Here is a 15,864-nt window from a genome sequence, read left to right on the forward strand (position 1 = left end):
ACGCAGATGTTCCCCTGAGCTCACAGATAAATTAGCAGTAGCATATATGTGACTGTTGTGTTGACATAGTGCTCAGGCATTCCTGTAAGAGCCAAGGAGTTCAGTGAAGCAGAAAACATTTATAGCCTCTGGACCTTGGATGCTTGCTTTGCTTGATGGTGACTTGTTCAGAAGGAAGGGCAATCTGCTGCAGAAACCAAAATGAATACACCAAGCTCCTCAGCAGCAGTTGTGAAGATGCGTGAGGGAGAAGAGAAGAGTTCCCCTGTGCAAGGCCTCAGTAATGCTCCTGCTTCATCAGGGGTCTCCGAAAGCACATCTGTGTAGCCACAGATCTACTAGCTGTACACCTCCCCACACTTCCCTGTCATGCAGAAAGCCACTACAGAGCACAGCCCAGAAGCGTGCAGAGGAAGTCTGCTTGTGTGGCCTTTCTCTGGTGAGGACCTGCATGTAGTGCAGCACCATGCCAGTTCCCCTGGTGATGAGACTTTCTATGGCCCTTTAGCCGACCACAGAATTTGCCCTTAATGTTTAAAAAATACAGGAGAAAAAGCAACGTTTTCTCCTTTTGATCCATAATTGTTTGTCTTAAAATGAAAGTGTTAAGGACCAGCTTTGTTATTACCCTACGGGGGAAAATGCAAATGGGTTGTTAAACTGCAAGCTTGTTCAGTGAATTCTTTTTTCTCTCACAATAGTCATCAAACTAGTATAATCTCAACTTTTTCCCCCAGTGCAAAAACAGACCTTGTGCCTCCATTGCCTGTGACTCGTTCCTCAGATGCTCAGGGTCCCAGCATTCCAGCTTCACAACAGGTTGGTAATTGTGCAGCTTCTTTACCAAATGTCTGGCTGGTGGGTCTTGCTGCATGCTCAGGGTCTAACTGATTGCCATATTTGGGGTTGGGAAGGAATTTTTCCCCAGGGCAGATTGGCAGACCCTGGGGTTGGTTTGTTTTTTGCCTATCTCTGCAGCACAGGGAAGATCACTTGCAGGTTTAAACTAGTGTAAATGGTGAATTCTTTGTAACTTGAAGTCTTTAAACCATGATTTGAGGACTTCAGTAACTCAGCCAGAGGTTATGGGTCTATTACAGGAGTGGGTGGGTAAGATTCTGTGGCCTGCATTGTGCAGGAGGTCAGACTAGATGATCATGACAGTCTCTTCTGATCTTAAAGTCTATGAGCTTAGAGTGTTCTCCTGGTGGAATTATCTATGAGTAATATTTAATGGGGAGAATACATCTAACATTTGATCTTTTGCTTTCAACTTGTAGTAGAGCAAACAGACTTGGGAGGAAACTTTACATTATGTAGAAGTAACTGCTCAAAGATAAACTTCATTTTTATAATGTAGATTCATTGAATTTCATAATTACCATACTGCATTTACCTGCTTTCTGTTATTTGGAAGACAGTTCCTCTTTTTGGAGCCTATTCCCCCCTCAATACAAGGTAGATCAACTAGGGCAATTCCTATAAATAAGCAAATGTGCCCAGGCACCCAATGAGATAATCAACTTTTGAACTAACATTTTCTCTCCACTCCACAGTGCCTTGCTGCTGTCCCAGGTTTGTAACTCTTATTTTCTAACTGCTGAGAAGAAAGCTATCCTCTTTCAGCTGACAGGCATTTGAGAGGTCTGGTGGACTCAGAAGGGAAAAACCTAGGTGGTAGTAGTTACAAAGACAGGTTGTCATAAAATGAGACTGGACAGATATCAGCTGTGATACAGTGGCAGTAAACTTTAAGCACAAGAAGCAAGTGATGTCCCAAAAAAATCTAGAATTTTATTATAAAAACATAATATTAAAAGAAAATCAAAGGTCATATTTAATTCATGCACACAAGGGAAAATATCACACAGGATTCTACTTAGATTCCTAATCCTTAGAAAGCTGGAACTACTTCCCCTGGGATTTCCACTGAACTCACTAGTGTGGGTTCACCTTTGTAGGCTACAAAAAAGATGTGTTTCTTACATTGAGGTAGGTAACTCAATGTAAAATCCTCATGGAGAGAAGGCATTGAGGTTTTTACCTCTCTGTAGCTAGTCAAGATCAACCTTATATTCCACCCATCTGAAGTTGACTTTGATTACCTAAGCTACAGCGAGGTAAAAACTGCAGTGCTTTCTCTCCACTAGGATTTTAAATGGACATCATAGCTCAAAAGGAACCTTTCCCAGCATGCTCTTCTGATAGCTAGCCCTTTAAATCTGGCAGAGATTAACAGGTGCAGTCCTTAAGTGGCCATTTTGACTCTGCTACACCTCTCTCCCTTCTAGCCAGTAAGTATTCTTAGCTCCTATTGTTTTCCCTCTCTATTATACCTGAGAAGGTGGCACATCCTCACCTCAATAGTTGCCCTCTTCCAAGAATGAAGAATTGCAGCACCTTTTATTAGCCACTCAGCTCTTCTTGTGAGCCATAACCCTCTATATGGAGACAGTAGTTGCTTTCAGAGGACGGTCTATATGTGGTCGTTGTGATGTAAACATCTTAAATACACTCTAAAAGGTTAAAATTATTTTAACTTCCTGAATGTCCAGAACAAACTCTTACCACAGGAAGAACTTGTGAGGTTTTCTTTCTTTGTTTTCCCTCATGTGAAAGTTAATTGGCAGACTTGGGGCAGTGATGATTGTGGTCCTCTCCCAAGCTGCACACAAAAGTACTAAAGCTTCCCTGCCAATGTGCCCCAACCCAGTTGGGTGATGACGGCACCCTCAGGACCCCAAAGATGACAGTTTATATGGTAACAGGGGAGACTGAGGCACAGTCTGTCCTACCAGATCAGTGTTGTTTTTCTTCTTGATTTCAATTTCAAAATGCAGGTACTTCTAGAAGTCATTTCACTAAGTGTCTCGCTGCAAAGTACAGTTTGCTTTGATGGTGTTGATTGTATCAGTATTACTCTGAACAGTGTGATCACTATGAGAGGAAGTGTGGCCTAATGGTTAAAATGCCAGAGTAAAACCAGTTGTGGTTTCTTTTCTCTGCCAAAGACTTGTTATGTGACATGGAGCATAACTTTTAGCCTGTTTCCCCATCTAAAATGAGGCTAATTACCTTCTTTACCGGATGTATTGAGGTTTATTTCATGATTTTTTTTGTAAAGCATTCTGAGATCTGAGATCTTGCTGAAGAAGTGGAAGGTTCTTTTATGTGTCATGTTATCCCAGTTTCCTTTCAGAGTGGCAGCTGATGTCCAAAAAAGCATCTAGATTTTTATTTATGAAAATCTAATGTTAAAGGAATACCAAAGTACATCATTAATTAATGTGGACAAGGGAAAAATATCAGGTGGGTTTCTACCTACATCCGGGTCCTTAGAAAAGTAGGAGCCACTTCTTCTGTGATTGCCACTAACAGTCACTGTCTGTACCAATGTCAGTTTGTTGGGAGTTTTTTTCAGCAATGCTACAAGATTCCTAGGAATCAAAGGAGAGCTCTGCTACTCTGATAGCATATATTGGAAAATGGGGTGCACTCATGCAGGTGTAGTTGGCTTGATTATTTAGTGGATTACTAAGCCTTTTGCTTCCCTGGCAAACCATTTCTTACTGGACTTTGTTTCAGTTCTGTGTGTCTTATGGTGCTTTTGTTGCTGATGGTAGAACTGAAGAAGGCGTTTCTGGCCCAGCATGTTCAGTGAACAGTAACAGTGTTTTTTACTTTTAACTTTTTAGAACTTAATTTATTTTTCTTGCTAAAAATGTCTGTCTTCACCATCAAATGGATGGAGTCAGTTATGGAAATGAAATTATTAGGAAGCTAAGTCAGAGCACATTGAAATGCAATACTCAGACTTTCCCCCAAGATTCTGAAAGTCATGCTAAATGAGAAGAGCAGCTCTTCACACTCATTAATGTCTCTCTTCTGTATGGCAATTCATACGATCACAGAGGCTCACACTACATTCACTCCAATATTATAGTATGGAATACAGATATTACAAGTGAGATTAATGCATGCAGCAGTTTACAAGCATTCACAGATACAAACACTAAAAGCCAAACAGATTCCAGCTATGTGTCTGTTCAGTTGAGACATGGGGATCTTGGCATGAGCTGGCACCTGGCTTGCTAGCATCACAGTGGGGTTTGTGGTTTTTTTGACATCTCAGTCTGGCTAAACAACGTTTAAAAGATTGATTTTTTCTTAATAAGAATTAAGAACAGTTCAACAATAAGTATGAATTCTTCACAGGGTTAATATTAACCTGGCATGACTGAGTCCTTAAGGAATAATGAGAATTTCACTGATTTATTTTTTGCATACTCAGGAATTCAGTATGTTGTCTTGTTTACCTTCTGTTTGGTTTGAATCTGTTGTCCTGGAAAGTGTTAGGAGCATTGGGGTATCCCACATCAGCTAACCAAGCACTGTCAGGTCATTAATGCCTAATGAATGCATGTTTTTAATAACTGGCCAAATACCAAATAATTTAGTCTTGGTATTTGTTGGCTATAGAATATGAATCCAAACAATGGCAAGGAACAACAGATAGGGGCGAGGGAAGGGGGCAGGCTAGTAGGATCAAGCATGTAATGGGTCTGCAACAGGGAGGGGTGGCAGAAGTACTCTGGCCTGGGCTAATGGAGAGAAAAGGAAATTAGTTTTGGTATATGATCAGATGCAAATATTCTCCCACAATGCTGGTATAGGTAAGTGAATCAAGAGTTGTCACATCCTTAGCCTACATTTCACCTGCAAAGTAAGCAAATACCCATCCCATTCTGCTAAATGGTGATGGATCATTTATATCTGATTATTGCCACTATTGTAACAGATCACTCTGTTTTCTTGGAGTCACTGTACAAAGAAACATCATAGCATTTTTGAAAGGGACACTATAAATAATTCAACAAGGTCTATTTTTAATATTTAAGCCCCAGTCCTGCATAAGGATCCAGCGCTTGGTCCCTGTGCTCTTAAGGAGTTCCACTGACTCCAACAGGACTCTGAGGGGCTCTAGGGTAGCCGATTCCAGTGCAGGATTGAGGCTAAGCCTGTAGCAAAGGAAGAGATGAAGGAAATAATATTTTAATTTTTCATTATATTTTCAATATTTTCAACAGAGGCGAAATGGGTCCAAAGATAGCCTGACAGAAGAAAAATCTCAGATATCGAGCCTGGATGGAAAAAATAGTGCAAAGACAATAAAAACTGTACATGCATCACGCCTCAAAATAGAGACTTGATTGCTATAACGGAGTTCCTTTGAAATTGGGAATTACACAACAGTTCAGATACTCTTTAGCTGGAAAATGTTTCTTTGGCATAAGAAAAGAAGAAAAATGTAAACTGGAGTGGTGGTAATTTCCTTAAATTTAAAACTCCAACCTGCTTGCTCTGAAGAGTAATCATTGTTTTCATCACTGGTTACAGTTGCTTACGTGATTGCAAAGAAGTTGACTGGTTAGACAGTTGGAAGGAAAAGTCTTACTACAATTCAACAATTGCCAGATACTGTATTTTCAAAAGAGGAACAGAGGAACTGTCATGACAGATCAGACCTTGGTCTAATTCATTCAGATGCCTGTTTCCAAGAGGCCAAGACCGGATGCTTCAGGGGAAGGGGTAAAACCCTCATCATACACTTGGCCAATTGTGCAATACTATATAATAGTGAGGAAATGTCTTCCTGACTCCATATGACGATCAGCTTATACTCTGAAGCATAATAGCTGTTATGTTTATTTTAGCCTAATGCAACTGCAGAGACTGTTCTTGTTCATACAAATGTTGAATCCATGTTTAGATAATTGCCACAATCGTATCTTGTGGCACTGAGTGTCCTGTAAAAATGCATTTCCTTTTCATTTTAAATATCCTCTTATTGTATTGTGACAGTACTTGATTAGCTTTCTCTGTACTACTATTTTATACACCCCTACCACATCTCTTAATTGCGTAATAAGACTGCCTAGTACACACAGACTTTAAATGCTGGCTGGACAAAATTGTACTATAAACCTTGGAAACACTTCAAAGTGGCTACCTAAGATGGGGTTGGCTAACAGTTGGTTCTTTGGTGCAGGCTTCATTGAGCTAGTCTTTTTAAGCTTTTCTCATATGAAATCCCCCAATAATTCTAATCATTTTTAGTGCCCTTCTCTGGACTGTTTCTTCTGCTCACTCATTTCTGAGATAAGGTGACCAAAACTGAATGCAATATGCAAAGTGAAGACAATATCACTGAATTATCTAGTGGCATCTTTTACTCTATATTCGCTTTGTAAAACAGTGTAACATCTTACTTGCTTTTTTGTCTGCTGTTGCATGTTAAGCATATTATCTTCAATGAGCTGTTCACACTGATGCATGGATCTTCTGCTGAGAGGTTATGTCTAATTTAGAACCCATCATTGCTTCTTTGAATGTGCTTTACCTTGCACTTGTCAACATTGAATTTCATCTACTATTGTACTAACCAGTTTCCTGTGTCAGCTAGGCTGTTATGGAGCCAAGCAAAATCCTTCTCAGGCCTATAAGTAATTTTTTATATATTTTCTAGCCCACTAACAGTCTGGCAGAGGTTGTCTAACCACATTGTACACTACTTGTTCTACTACTGTTTGCTCAGTCTACTCTTCCATACTGATAAGTGGCTATTTAGCCCTACTTTTCTATGCTATTGTTTAAATCAGTTTTTAATCTCTAACAGGCCTTTACCTCTTATCCTGCACTTACCAAGTTTCCTCAAGCACCTCTTGAGAGGGACTTCATCAGAAGACTTGGGAAAGACTAACTAATTTGTCAAGAGACAAGGTGGATGAGGTAGTATCTTTTACTGGACTAACTTCTGTTGGTGAAAGAGACGAGCTTTCGAGCTACACAGACTCCCATAGGATGTCCTCTCTATTCACTGAGAGTGAGTGGTGCATCATGGGAACTATAGTCCAGCCAGAAAGCCTGCCCCAGAGGACAATGGGAGTACAAAGCGCCTAAACTACAATTCCTGGTGCAATGCATTGTGGCATCAGCTTGAATTAGAAATGTTATCTTTCAGCAAACTATTTTGGCCAAAAGTGGAAACTTTCAGGGGCCAGGGGAGAAGGGAGGAAAAGATCCTCTTTTCTGACCAGATTTTAATATTTGTAGATTCTTCATTCTTCGTTCCTTTAGAATGATGAATGCCATCCAGTACAGTGTTGTTTGTATTGTGTCAATCCTAATGAGGATCAGACTCACTCTGTGGTAGGTACTATACTATCACACAATCCCTACCTCCATAGAATTTCAGTCAAATCTGCTATGAATTTTTTCCCCAGTATTTCTATTTTTGACATTGCTTCACCTTCACTACTGGTGTACAGTAATCCTCGGATAAATATTACCAGTGTCCAGTATTTCTTTGCAAGTGTGAAATAACAAAACAAACAAAAACAGCCTGTAAAATAAAAATGGAAAATCCTGCAGCAGTGGTAACTGTCCTGTGAGACTGAATCCAGCCCTCCCACACCAGGTGTTGTGACCTGCGGTTTGACTCACTGCCATTTGGCTCAGTCGCTGCCCTCTCCCCTGCACCATCAGAGGGGCAGCCAGGCCAAATCTAAGCAGTGATGTGACCTTAAGTGCCAGGGCACAATGCCCAGAGCAGAGAGTTGGGCCCACCCCAGCAGGAAAGGAGCCGCTAGCTGCATGCAGGACAGGCTCACTCTGCAATCCCCTCCCCCCGTTTCCAGGCCTCCCACAGTAAAATGAAATTCCCCCCAAACCCTGCAAAGTTATAAAAATAATATCATCCCAGGGCTCTAGATATTCTCTCGTCCCTTGTGGTGAAGACTAATATAAAAGCACTATTTAGTTTCCCTGCAGTTTCCTTATGCTTTTTGAACCTCATTTAGACTGGCACTCACACAGAATTGGGCTAAAACATTTTTAAACGTGGCTCAGCTTTGTTTACGGTGCGTGGTCAAACTGTTTTTAAAGGCTGTTTAATAAGATTTCTCACTGTTGCAATCTGCTTCTTTGGCAATACAGACAGAGACAGTCATTGTTCTCTTTTACACTCTGATGGCCTACAGGACCCAATACCACTGTCAGCATACTACTATTCTGATGAATCTAAAGAACTACATTACCAAAAAAAAACAACCCTTACTGAAGTTTTGTGGCATAGTACCACTTCTTGGAATGCTCCCAAGGATATCAAAATTATGACTAACCATATTTAATCCTAAGTAACACACCGGAATTGATTCAGGAATGTACTGTAAATCAAGATACACCTCACCTCTTGTTTGTTCTAGAATAAGCTGTTCTGAGGAGCAATTCTCCACGATGTGTTTGCAGTGATGTTTATTCATTGCCCATTATTACTGGTATTTTGTTACTTCCCTGATGTTTCTCATCATTCTGACTTCTTAACTGAGATATAATCTGGTAAAACATCCCTATTACTGTACAGTACTTGTACTTTTATGACCTGAATTTTGTATCTGCACAGATTTCACATCCTGGCACTCTTCAGTCTACGGCATTCTGTATTCCTACACATTTGACCTAATTTCTCTTTCCTGTCTAGTGTAGTTTATGGGTTTTGTAGTTTCTAAGCACTCCCAGCAAGAAATCGTGCTATTTCATTTATTCCATGATGTGTCAGAAATGCTAGGCTTTCTGGCTTCACCATTTTTTTATTTATGCTTCTTGATAGCTGTATTCTCATTTGTAAGGTGTGCATATTATTATGTACCTCATCTATGACTGAAAATTGTTTCAACTGTACTTCTAATGTACTTAGCAGGTTTTACTGTGTACCTTGTTTACTTCTCATTAGCTGCCATCTTAGTCATAGCTTATTTTAAGCAATCCTTTAAAACCTAGCTAACTTTATGTACTGGCAGTCTTTTCCCCTTTGGATAAAGAGGAAACCATCCATTCCTCAAGGACTAATATACTTAACCTCCTATTCTCAAATCTCTTTTCTCATTCACACATTGAAATAATAATTCCACATTGAAACAGCTTAGTTAATAGAATAAGAGCGAAAGCTAAGGTAGAGGTCCTGGATTTAAACTACTGATCTTATTTCCAATTAGAAGGTTCAGTTCTTAATGACAAATACTACTTTTTCCTAGAGTTAGCATGATTAGACACGGTGCAATTTTGGCTACATATTGGGGAAAAAATAAGAATTATATACAAATGATGGTTACACTGAAAATAATTCATTTATTCAGATATATAAACTGAAAAATCAAACACTTGTTCTGACTGCCAGAAGCAAGCAGAGACCATAGTAGTAGCACTGTATCCTCTTATTATATAACACAAGGTAAAAATTCTCCATTCTGTAGTCACTTGGATTTAAGTTGCTTTACATCAGATCGTTTGCAGAAAATGCCGATTTAGTTATATAACATCCTTTAACAAACAGGACCTTTCAAAGGTGCTAATCACCAGAACCACTTACTGTATTGCTGCTGTATATTTAAGCTGGGCAGAATTTGATTTTTTTTTTTTATAACTTTAACAGATATTATTATTTTATGCATTTTCCCTATTTGTATTTTAAATTTTCAGTTATGGAAAATTATGGGGATGGTGAGAATATTTAATGACAGCAGACACTGAGATTCAAAAAGTTAGTTATTTTATAAACCATTAAAACAAATTGTCAGTTTCACATGTCAAAATATACAAAGTAAATACCCTAAAATCAAACTCTAGTAAGTTTTCAGAAGCATTTTTCTTGCTTTGCCTAGCTGTACATTTTGATTATTATTGATGGAAATATTTTTTGTTGTTTGTGTGTGTGTGTGTGTGTGTAGTGAAATTGACATTTACTGACATTTCTCTATAAAAATCTAATCTTTCCAAGCCTATGTATACTATATGTAGGTCTAGTTAATGGAGCACTTGGCTGGGATTCAAGACCTGGGTTCTAGTCCCGGCTCAGCCACTGGCCTACTGGGTGACCTTGGGCAAATCACTTCAACTCTGTGCCTCAATTTCCCCATCTGTAAGATGGGGATAATGTTCCTCCCATGCAAAGTGCTTTGAGACCTACAGATGAAAAGCACTTTATAAGGGCTAGGTATTGTACCACCTATACACCATCTATCGCTCATGTTTTCCTATCACTTTAACACTGACCTTGCTTCTTCAGAGTATGCTATGTGACAAGTCATATGTTCTGACCACTAAATAGCGCTCTCCACCCTAAGGAGACATCTGCTGCATTTCCTATGTTGGTCTAACTCAGTAGCTAGTATTGTCACTGAGAACTACTGTTAGTGTGCCCCTCTGTATATCCATGTAGCCTTATTCAGATTCTTAATCTGCAACTGTTATTTAGACTAATCTCTTTGTATTGTTGGGCTCTTGGCCCCAAAAACATTATTTTTTCTGTTCAATATCCAAACAAGCCAACCATCTTTGTACTGTTGAACTCAGATGCAAATCAAGATGCAGTGAATTTTAACTCCCTCATGATTTCAGGATAACTTTTACTATAAAGCTAATTATAAAGATAGCTGTTTTAAAATACATACAAGATCTCAGATCAGGCTGTGAACTATGTACTGTATGCACACAAAGTCAAAAATTATCCATGAAACAGCGTGTGCTTTATTTTAAATTGAGTTGATAGGTGGCAGTGTCAAAACTTATGTCCAGGTTATTTAAAATCAAGTAAAACTTAAATTTTAGCATAAATTTTGTGTTTGCATGTTGCGTGTATCATTTGCACCACGTGGGAAGAAAATCACTGACTAATTTGATGGTAACATCTGTGTAATGCCAACTAAAAATCAACTTGGGGATATAACTTCACCAGAGAAAATGTATTCCATGGTAGCTGAAATGTATTCCATGGTAGTGGTGCCAGTAAGTGTTCTTACACTCTTAGAATGAAGTTTCCATTGCTTAAACATTGACAAGCATCAAACTATCTTCCCAATGCAAAAAAAATGATCTAAAATATAATATATGTGATTTTTCATAAATCAAGCTGCCTGGCTTTCTTTTGTAAATGAAGGACACACATCTTCTTAAGTCTCTGGCCCCTAATTTCTTCCTACATCTGTTTCCTGGATAGCTCATACAGTGAAAGGAAATCACCTCCCTTCCACATAAATATTTCCATGTGCTTCAGTTCTTGTGAGAATTTGAAGAGATATAATGCAACCTGATAGATTACTGCACGGGTAGGCAACGTATGGCACATATGCCAAAGGCAGCACGCGAGCTGATTTTCAGTGGCACTCACACTGCCTGGGTCCTGGCCACTGTCAAGGGGGCTCTGCATTTTAATTTAATTTTAAATGAAGTTTCTTAAACATTTTAAAAACCTTATTTACTTTACATACAACAATAGTTCAGTTATATATTATAGACTTATAGAAAGAGACCTTATAAAAATGTTAAAATGTATTACTGGCACGTGAAACCTTAAATTAGAGTGAATAAATGAAGACTCGGCATACTACTTCTGAAAGGTTGCCGACCCCTGGATTACTGTATGGTATCCTTCTCCTCTGATTAATGTACAATAGTGACACTTTTCAACTCTACATATACATAACCTGCCAAACAATACTAAAATCCACTCAATACCTATGCTAAGAATGCTTGGGCTCGTCAGGACTGGTAGTCAAGCTATTTCAGAAATTCAGTCTATATTCTGCTCAATATAAATAACTTGCCTGTTCATTGTGTGCTTGACCTTAATGAAAAACACAGGCTTTCCCCTCTACACTTAAAAGCAGCAAAGAGTCCTGTGGCACCTTATAGACTAACAGATGTATTGAAGCATGAGCTTTCATGCGTGTTCACCTACCCCCGCTGATACTCCTCTATACTTAAACGTTCAGGATTATCAGAGATGCTCGAATCATCACTAAAGAATCAAACAAGAGTTTAGGACACCATGGGGCAGGATCAGAAAATTAAACCAGTGTAAAATAATTTTCAAACAACTCCCAGTAAGGCGGACCAAAAAACGGATGCCCTGTAAGCCTAGCTGTAATTGAACACAACAGGCATGTTCTCCAGTTTCCTCCCTTATTTCTTGCATAGTATCCCTACCCACTATTGCAGGGATGTAGTACCCTCTTAGAACAGATTAGGCAATTGCCTTCCCCTAGAGAATTGAAAAGAAGAGATTTCCCACAATTTGAAGAACAGTGAAGAGGCACTAGGGAAATTATCACCATTACAAGCAATTAGTGACTTTGCTGAATGGGTTTTATACCTGAGTCCTGACAATGTAACAATCTGAATGATGATTTTAAGTATAGCTAAATTCAATACTTTTTTATTTCCCTTGTAACTGGCTTTGGCAAGGTACCACCCAAATGAATGGTGAGCTGTCTTCAGGTATCAGAATTTATTTATTCTTATTTTGCTGATTAGCAGAATAGGTTGAGTGAGAAAATACTTGTCACAACACATACTGGTATACATGGTAAGATCACTGAACAAGCTCACTGTAGGTCATGAGACTCTGGACAGTAGAAAGAAGACTGTTACTCACCTTTGTAACTGTTGTTCTTCGAGATGTGCTGCTCATATCCATTCCATGTAGGTGTGTGCGCCGCGCGTGCACATCTGCCGGAAACTTTTTACCCTAGCAACTCCAGTGGGCCGGCAGGTCGTCCCCTAGAGTGGCGCCAGTATGGCACCAGATATATACCCCTGCCGGCCCACCTGCTCCTCAGTTCCTTCTTGCCGGCTACTCCGACAGTGGGGAAGGAGGGCGGGTGTGGAATGGATATGAGCAACACATCTCGAAGAACAACAGTTACAAAGGTGAGTAACCGTCTTTTCTTCTTCGAGTGATTGCTCATATCCATTCCATGTAGGTGATTCCCAAGCCTTACCTAGGCGGTGGGGTCGGAGTGAGAGGTCGCGGCCTGGAGTACTGCAGAGCCAAAGGCCGCATCATCCCTGGACTGCTGAACCAGGGCGTAATGGGAAGCGAATGTGTGGACCGATGACCAGGTCGCCGCCCTACAAATGTCTTGAATTGGTACGCGGGCCAGAAAAGCCAGCGATGATGCTTGTGCTCTGGTGGAGTGAGCAGTCACACGGCCCGCCGGAACGTGGGCCAGGTCGTAGCAGGTCCTGATGCAGGAGGTAACCCAGGAAGATAACCTCTGGGAGGAAATCGGTAGCCCCTTAACCCGGTCCGCTACCGCCACAAATAACTGGGGGGACTTGCGGAAGGGTTTGGTCCTATCCACATAAAAGGCTAGCGCCCGACATACATCTAGCGAGTGGAGCTGTTGCTCCCTGCGGGACGAATGGGGCTTTGGGAAAAAGACTGGGAGGAAAATCTCTTGATTAATATGGAAAGCTGAGACCACCTTGGGAAGAAAAGCAGGGTGAGGCCTCAGCTGTACCTTGTCTTTATGGAAGATGGTATACGGTGGGTCCACAGTGAGGGCCCTCAGCTCAGACACTCATCTAGCTGAGGTAATGGCCACTAGGAAGGCGGTCTTCCACGAGAGGTAGAGCAGGGAGCAAGTAGCTAATGGCTCGAATGGAGGGCCCATGAGTCAAGTTAGGACCAGGTTGAGGTCCCATGAAGGGGCTGGAGGGCGGATTTGTGGATAGAGCCGCTCCAGTCCCTTCAGGAATCTCGCCACCATAGGGTGGGAGAAGACCGAACATCCGTCCATTCCAGGGTGAAACGCGGAGATGGCCGCTAGGTGGACTCGGAAGGGCGACAAAGCCAGACCCTGGGTCTTGAGGGACCAGATGTAGTCTAAAATAGTGGTGACGGAAGTCTCCATAGGGCGAAGAGCCTTCTCTGAACACCAGCAGGAGAAATGCTTCCACTTAGCTGAATAAGTCGCCCTGGTGGAAGTCTTTCTACTGCCCATGAGAACCTCCCGAACCGGGGTAGAACAGCGCAACTCGGAGCCTGTCAACCACGCAGGAGCCACGCCGTAAGGTGTAGAGACGGAAGGTCCGGGTGACAGAGCCTGCCGTGGTCCTGGGTGATCAGGTCCCGATGCAGGGGCAGGGTAACTGGGTTGGCTACTGACAGGTCCAGCAACATGGGGTACCAATGCTGTCTGGCCCATGCTGGCGCTATGAGAATCACCCGGGCTCTGTCTCTGCGCACCTTGAGGAGAACCCTGTGTATCAGCGGAATGGGAGGGAATGCGTAACACAGGTGGGCTGTCCATGGGATCAGGAATGCATCTGCTAGAGACCCTGGTTCCCGACCCTGGAAGGAGCAGAATGCTTGACACTTCCTGTTCTGCCTGGACGCGAAGAGGTCCATCCGGGGACGACCCCACCTCTGGAAGAGTGAGAGGGCGATGTCCGGACGGAGGGACCACTCGTGCGAACGGAAGGATCTGCTCAGCCGATCCGCCAGAGTGTTCCGCACTCCCGGGAGATAGGAGGCGGAAAGGCGAACCGAATGGGCTATACAGAACTCCCAGAGGCGCATTGCCTCTAAACACAGGGGAGAGGATCTGGTGCCGCCCTGCTTGTTGATGTAAAACATGGTCGTCGTGTTGTCGGTGAACACCGCGACACAACGACCTTGAAGAAGATGGACAAACGCTTGACAAGCAAGGCGGACCGCTCTCAACTCTCGTATGTTGATATGGAGGTTGATCTCTTGAGGCGTCCACAAGCCCTGAGTTCTCTGGGTGCCGCAGTGCGCTCCCCAGCCCAGATCTGAGGCGTCCGTGGTCAGGGATGCCGAGGGTTGTGGCGGATGGAACGGGAGCCCTGCACAGACCATGGACTGGTCCAGCCACCAGCGAAGGGAGTCCAGTACCCTCTGAGGAACGGTGACGACCGTGTCCAGGGAATGTCTGGCCGGCCGATACTGTGCAATGAGCCATGATTGAAGAGGCCTCATGCGGAGCCGGGCATATGCCGTTACGAACGTACAGGCCGCCATGTGGCCTAGAAGGGCCAGACATGTTCGTAGAGAGGTCAGCGGGGCCGCCTGCAAACGCAGAATGATGGTCGACAGTGATTGGAACCTGGGGAAGGGTAGCAAGGCCCTGGCCAGGGTAGAGTCCAGAACGGCCCCGATGAACTCTATCCGCTGCATGGGGAGCAGAGTGGACTTGTCCACATTGATGACGAGGCCCAAGGCAGCAAAGAGGGTGCTGATCCTGTCGACATGGACGCGGACCTGCAGCTCCGATGTGCCTCGGATCAGCCAGTCGTCCAGGTAGGGGAAGACGTGAATGCGGCAACATCGAAGATGTGCGACGACGACTGCCATGCATTTCGTAAACACCCTCGGGGCCGTAGAGAGGCCAAACGGGAGGACCGCAAACTGATAATGTTGGTGGCCGACCACAAAGCGGAGAAAATGTCTGTGTTGTGGAGCGATGGAGATGTCAAAGTAAGCGTCCTGCATATCGAGGGCGGCGTACCAGTCTCCGGGATCCAGGGATGGTATGATGGTTCCAAGGGACACCATGCGGAACTTCAACTTCACGATATACTTGTTGAGTTCCCGCAGGTCGAGGATGGGCCTCAGGCCGCCCTTGGATTTGGGGATTAGAAACTATCGGGAATAAAACCCCTTACCCTTCTCTTTGTCCGGAACCGCCTCTACGGTTCCCTTGACAAGGAGCGCGTGTACCTCCTGACCGAGGAATTGCTCGTGAGAGGGGTCCCTGAAGAGGGACGGGGATGGAGGGTGGGGAGGGGGCCCAAGAAAACTGCAGGCGATAACCAGCCTGCACCGTACGCAAGACCCAACGGTCCGACGTTATTCAGGTCCACGCCGGGAGGAAAAAAGAAAGGCGGTTGGAAAACTGCGGGGAGGGATCCGAAGGGGAAACTGGTACTGCGCCCTCGGGCGCACCTTCAAAAGGAAGGCTTAGGCCCTGGAGGGTCCTTGGCGGAGCCTTGGTTCTGCCCCGT

The 15,864-nt window shown here is 42.9% G+C and overlaps 1 protein-coding gene across 4 annotated transcripts in view; it reads left to right on the forward strand.

The window, feature by feature from the left end:
* Positions 1-9,635, forward strand: part of EPB41L4A (erythrocyte membrane protein band 4.1 like 4A) — a 215,149-nt gene extending 205,514 nt beyond the window's left edge. For all 4 annotated transcript variants that reach the window (XM_030566656.1, XM_030566658.1, XM_030566657.1 and 1 more), the window contains 2 exons: positions 738-819; positions 5,088-9,635. In XM_030566656.1, coding sequence (XP_030422516.1) covers positions 738-819; positions 5,088-5,210 — 205 coding nt within the window. In that variant the 3' untranslated portion in view covers positions 5,211-9,635. The remainder of the gene's footprint in view (positions 1-737; positions 820-5,087) is intronic.
* Positions 9,636-15,864: the final 6,229 nt, after the last annotated feature.

Source organism: Gopherus evgoodei, chromosome 6 (genome assembly GCF_007399415.2).
Source record: "Gopherus evgoodei ecotype Sinaloan lineage chromosome 6, rGopEvg1_v1.p, whole genome shotgun sequence".
Taxonomy (NCBI): Eukaryota; Metazoa; Chordata; order Testudines; family Testudinidae; genus Gopherus; species Gopherus evgoodei.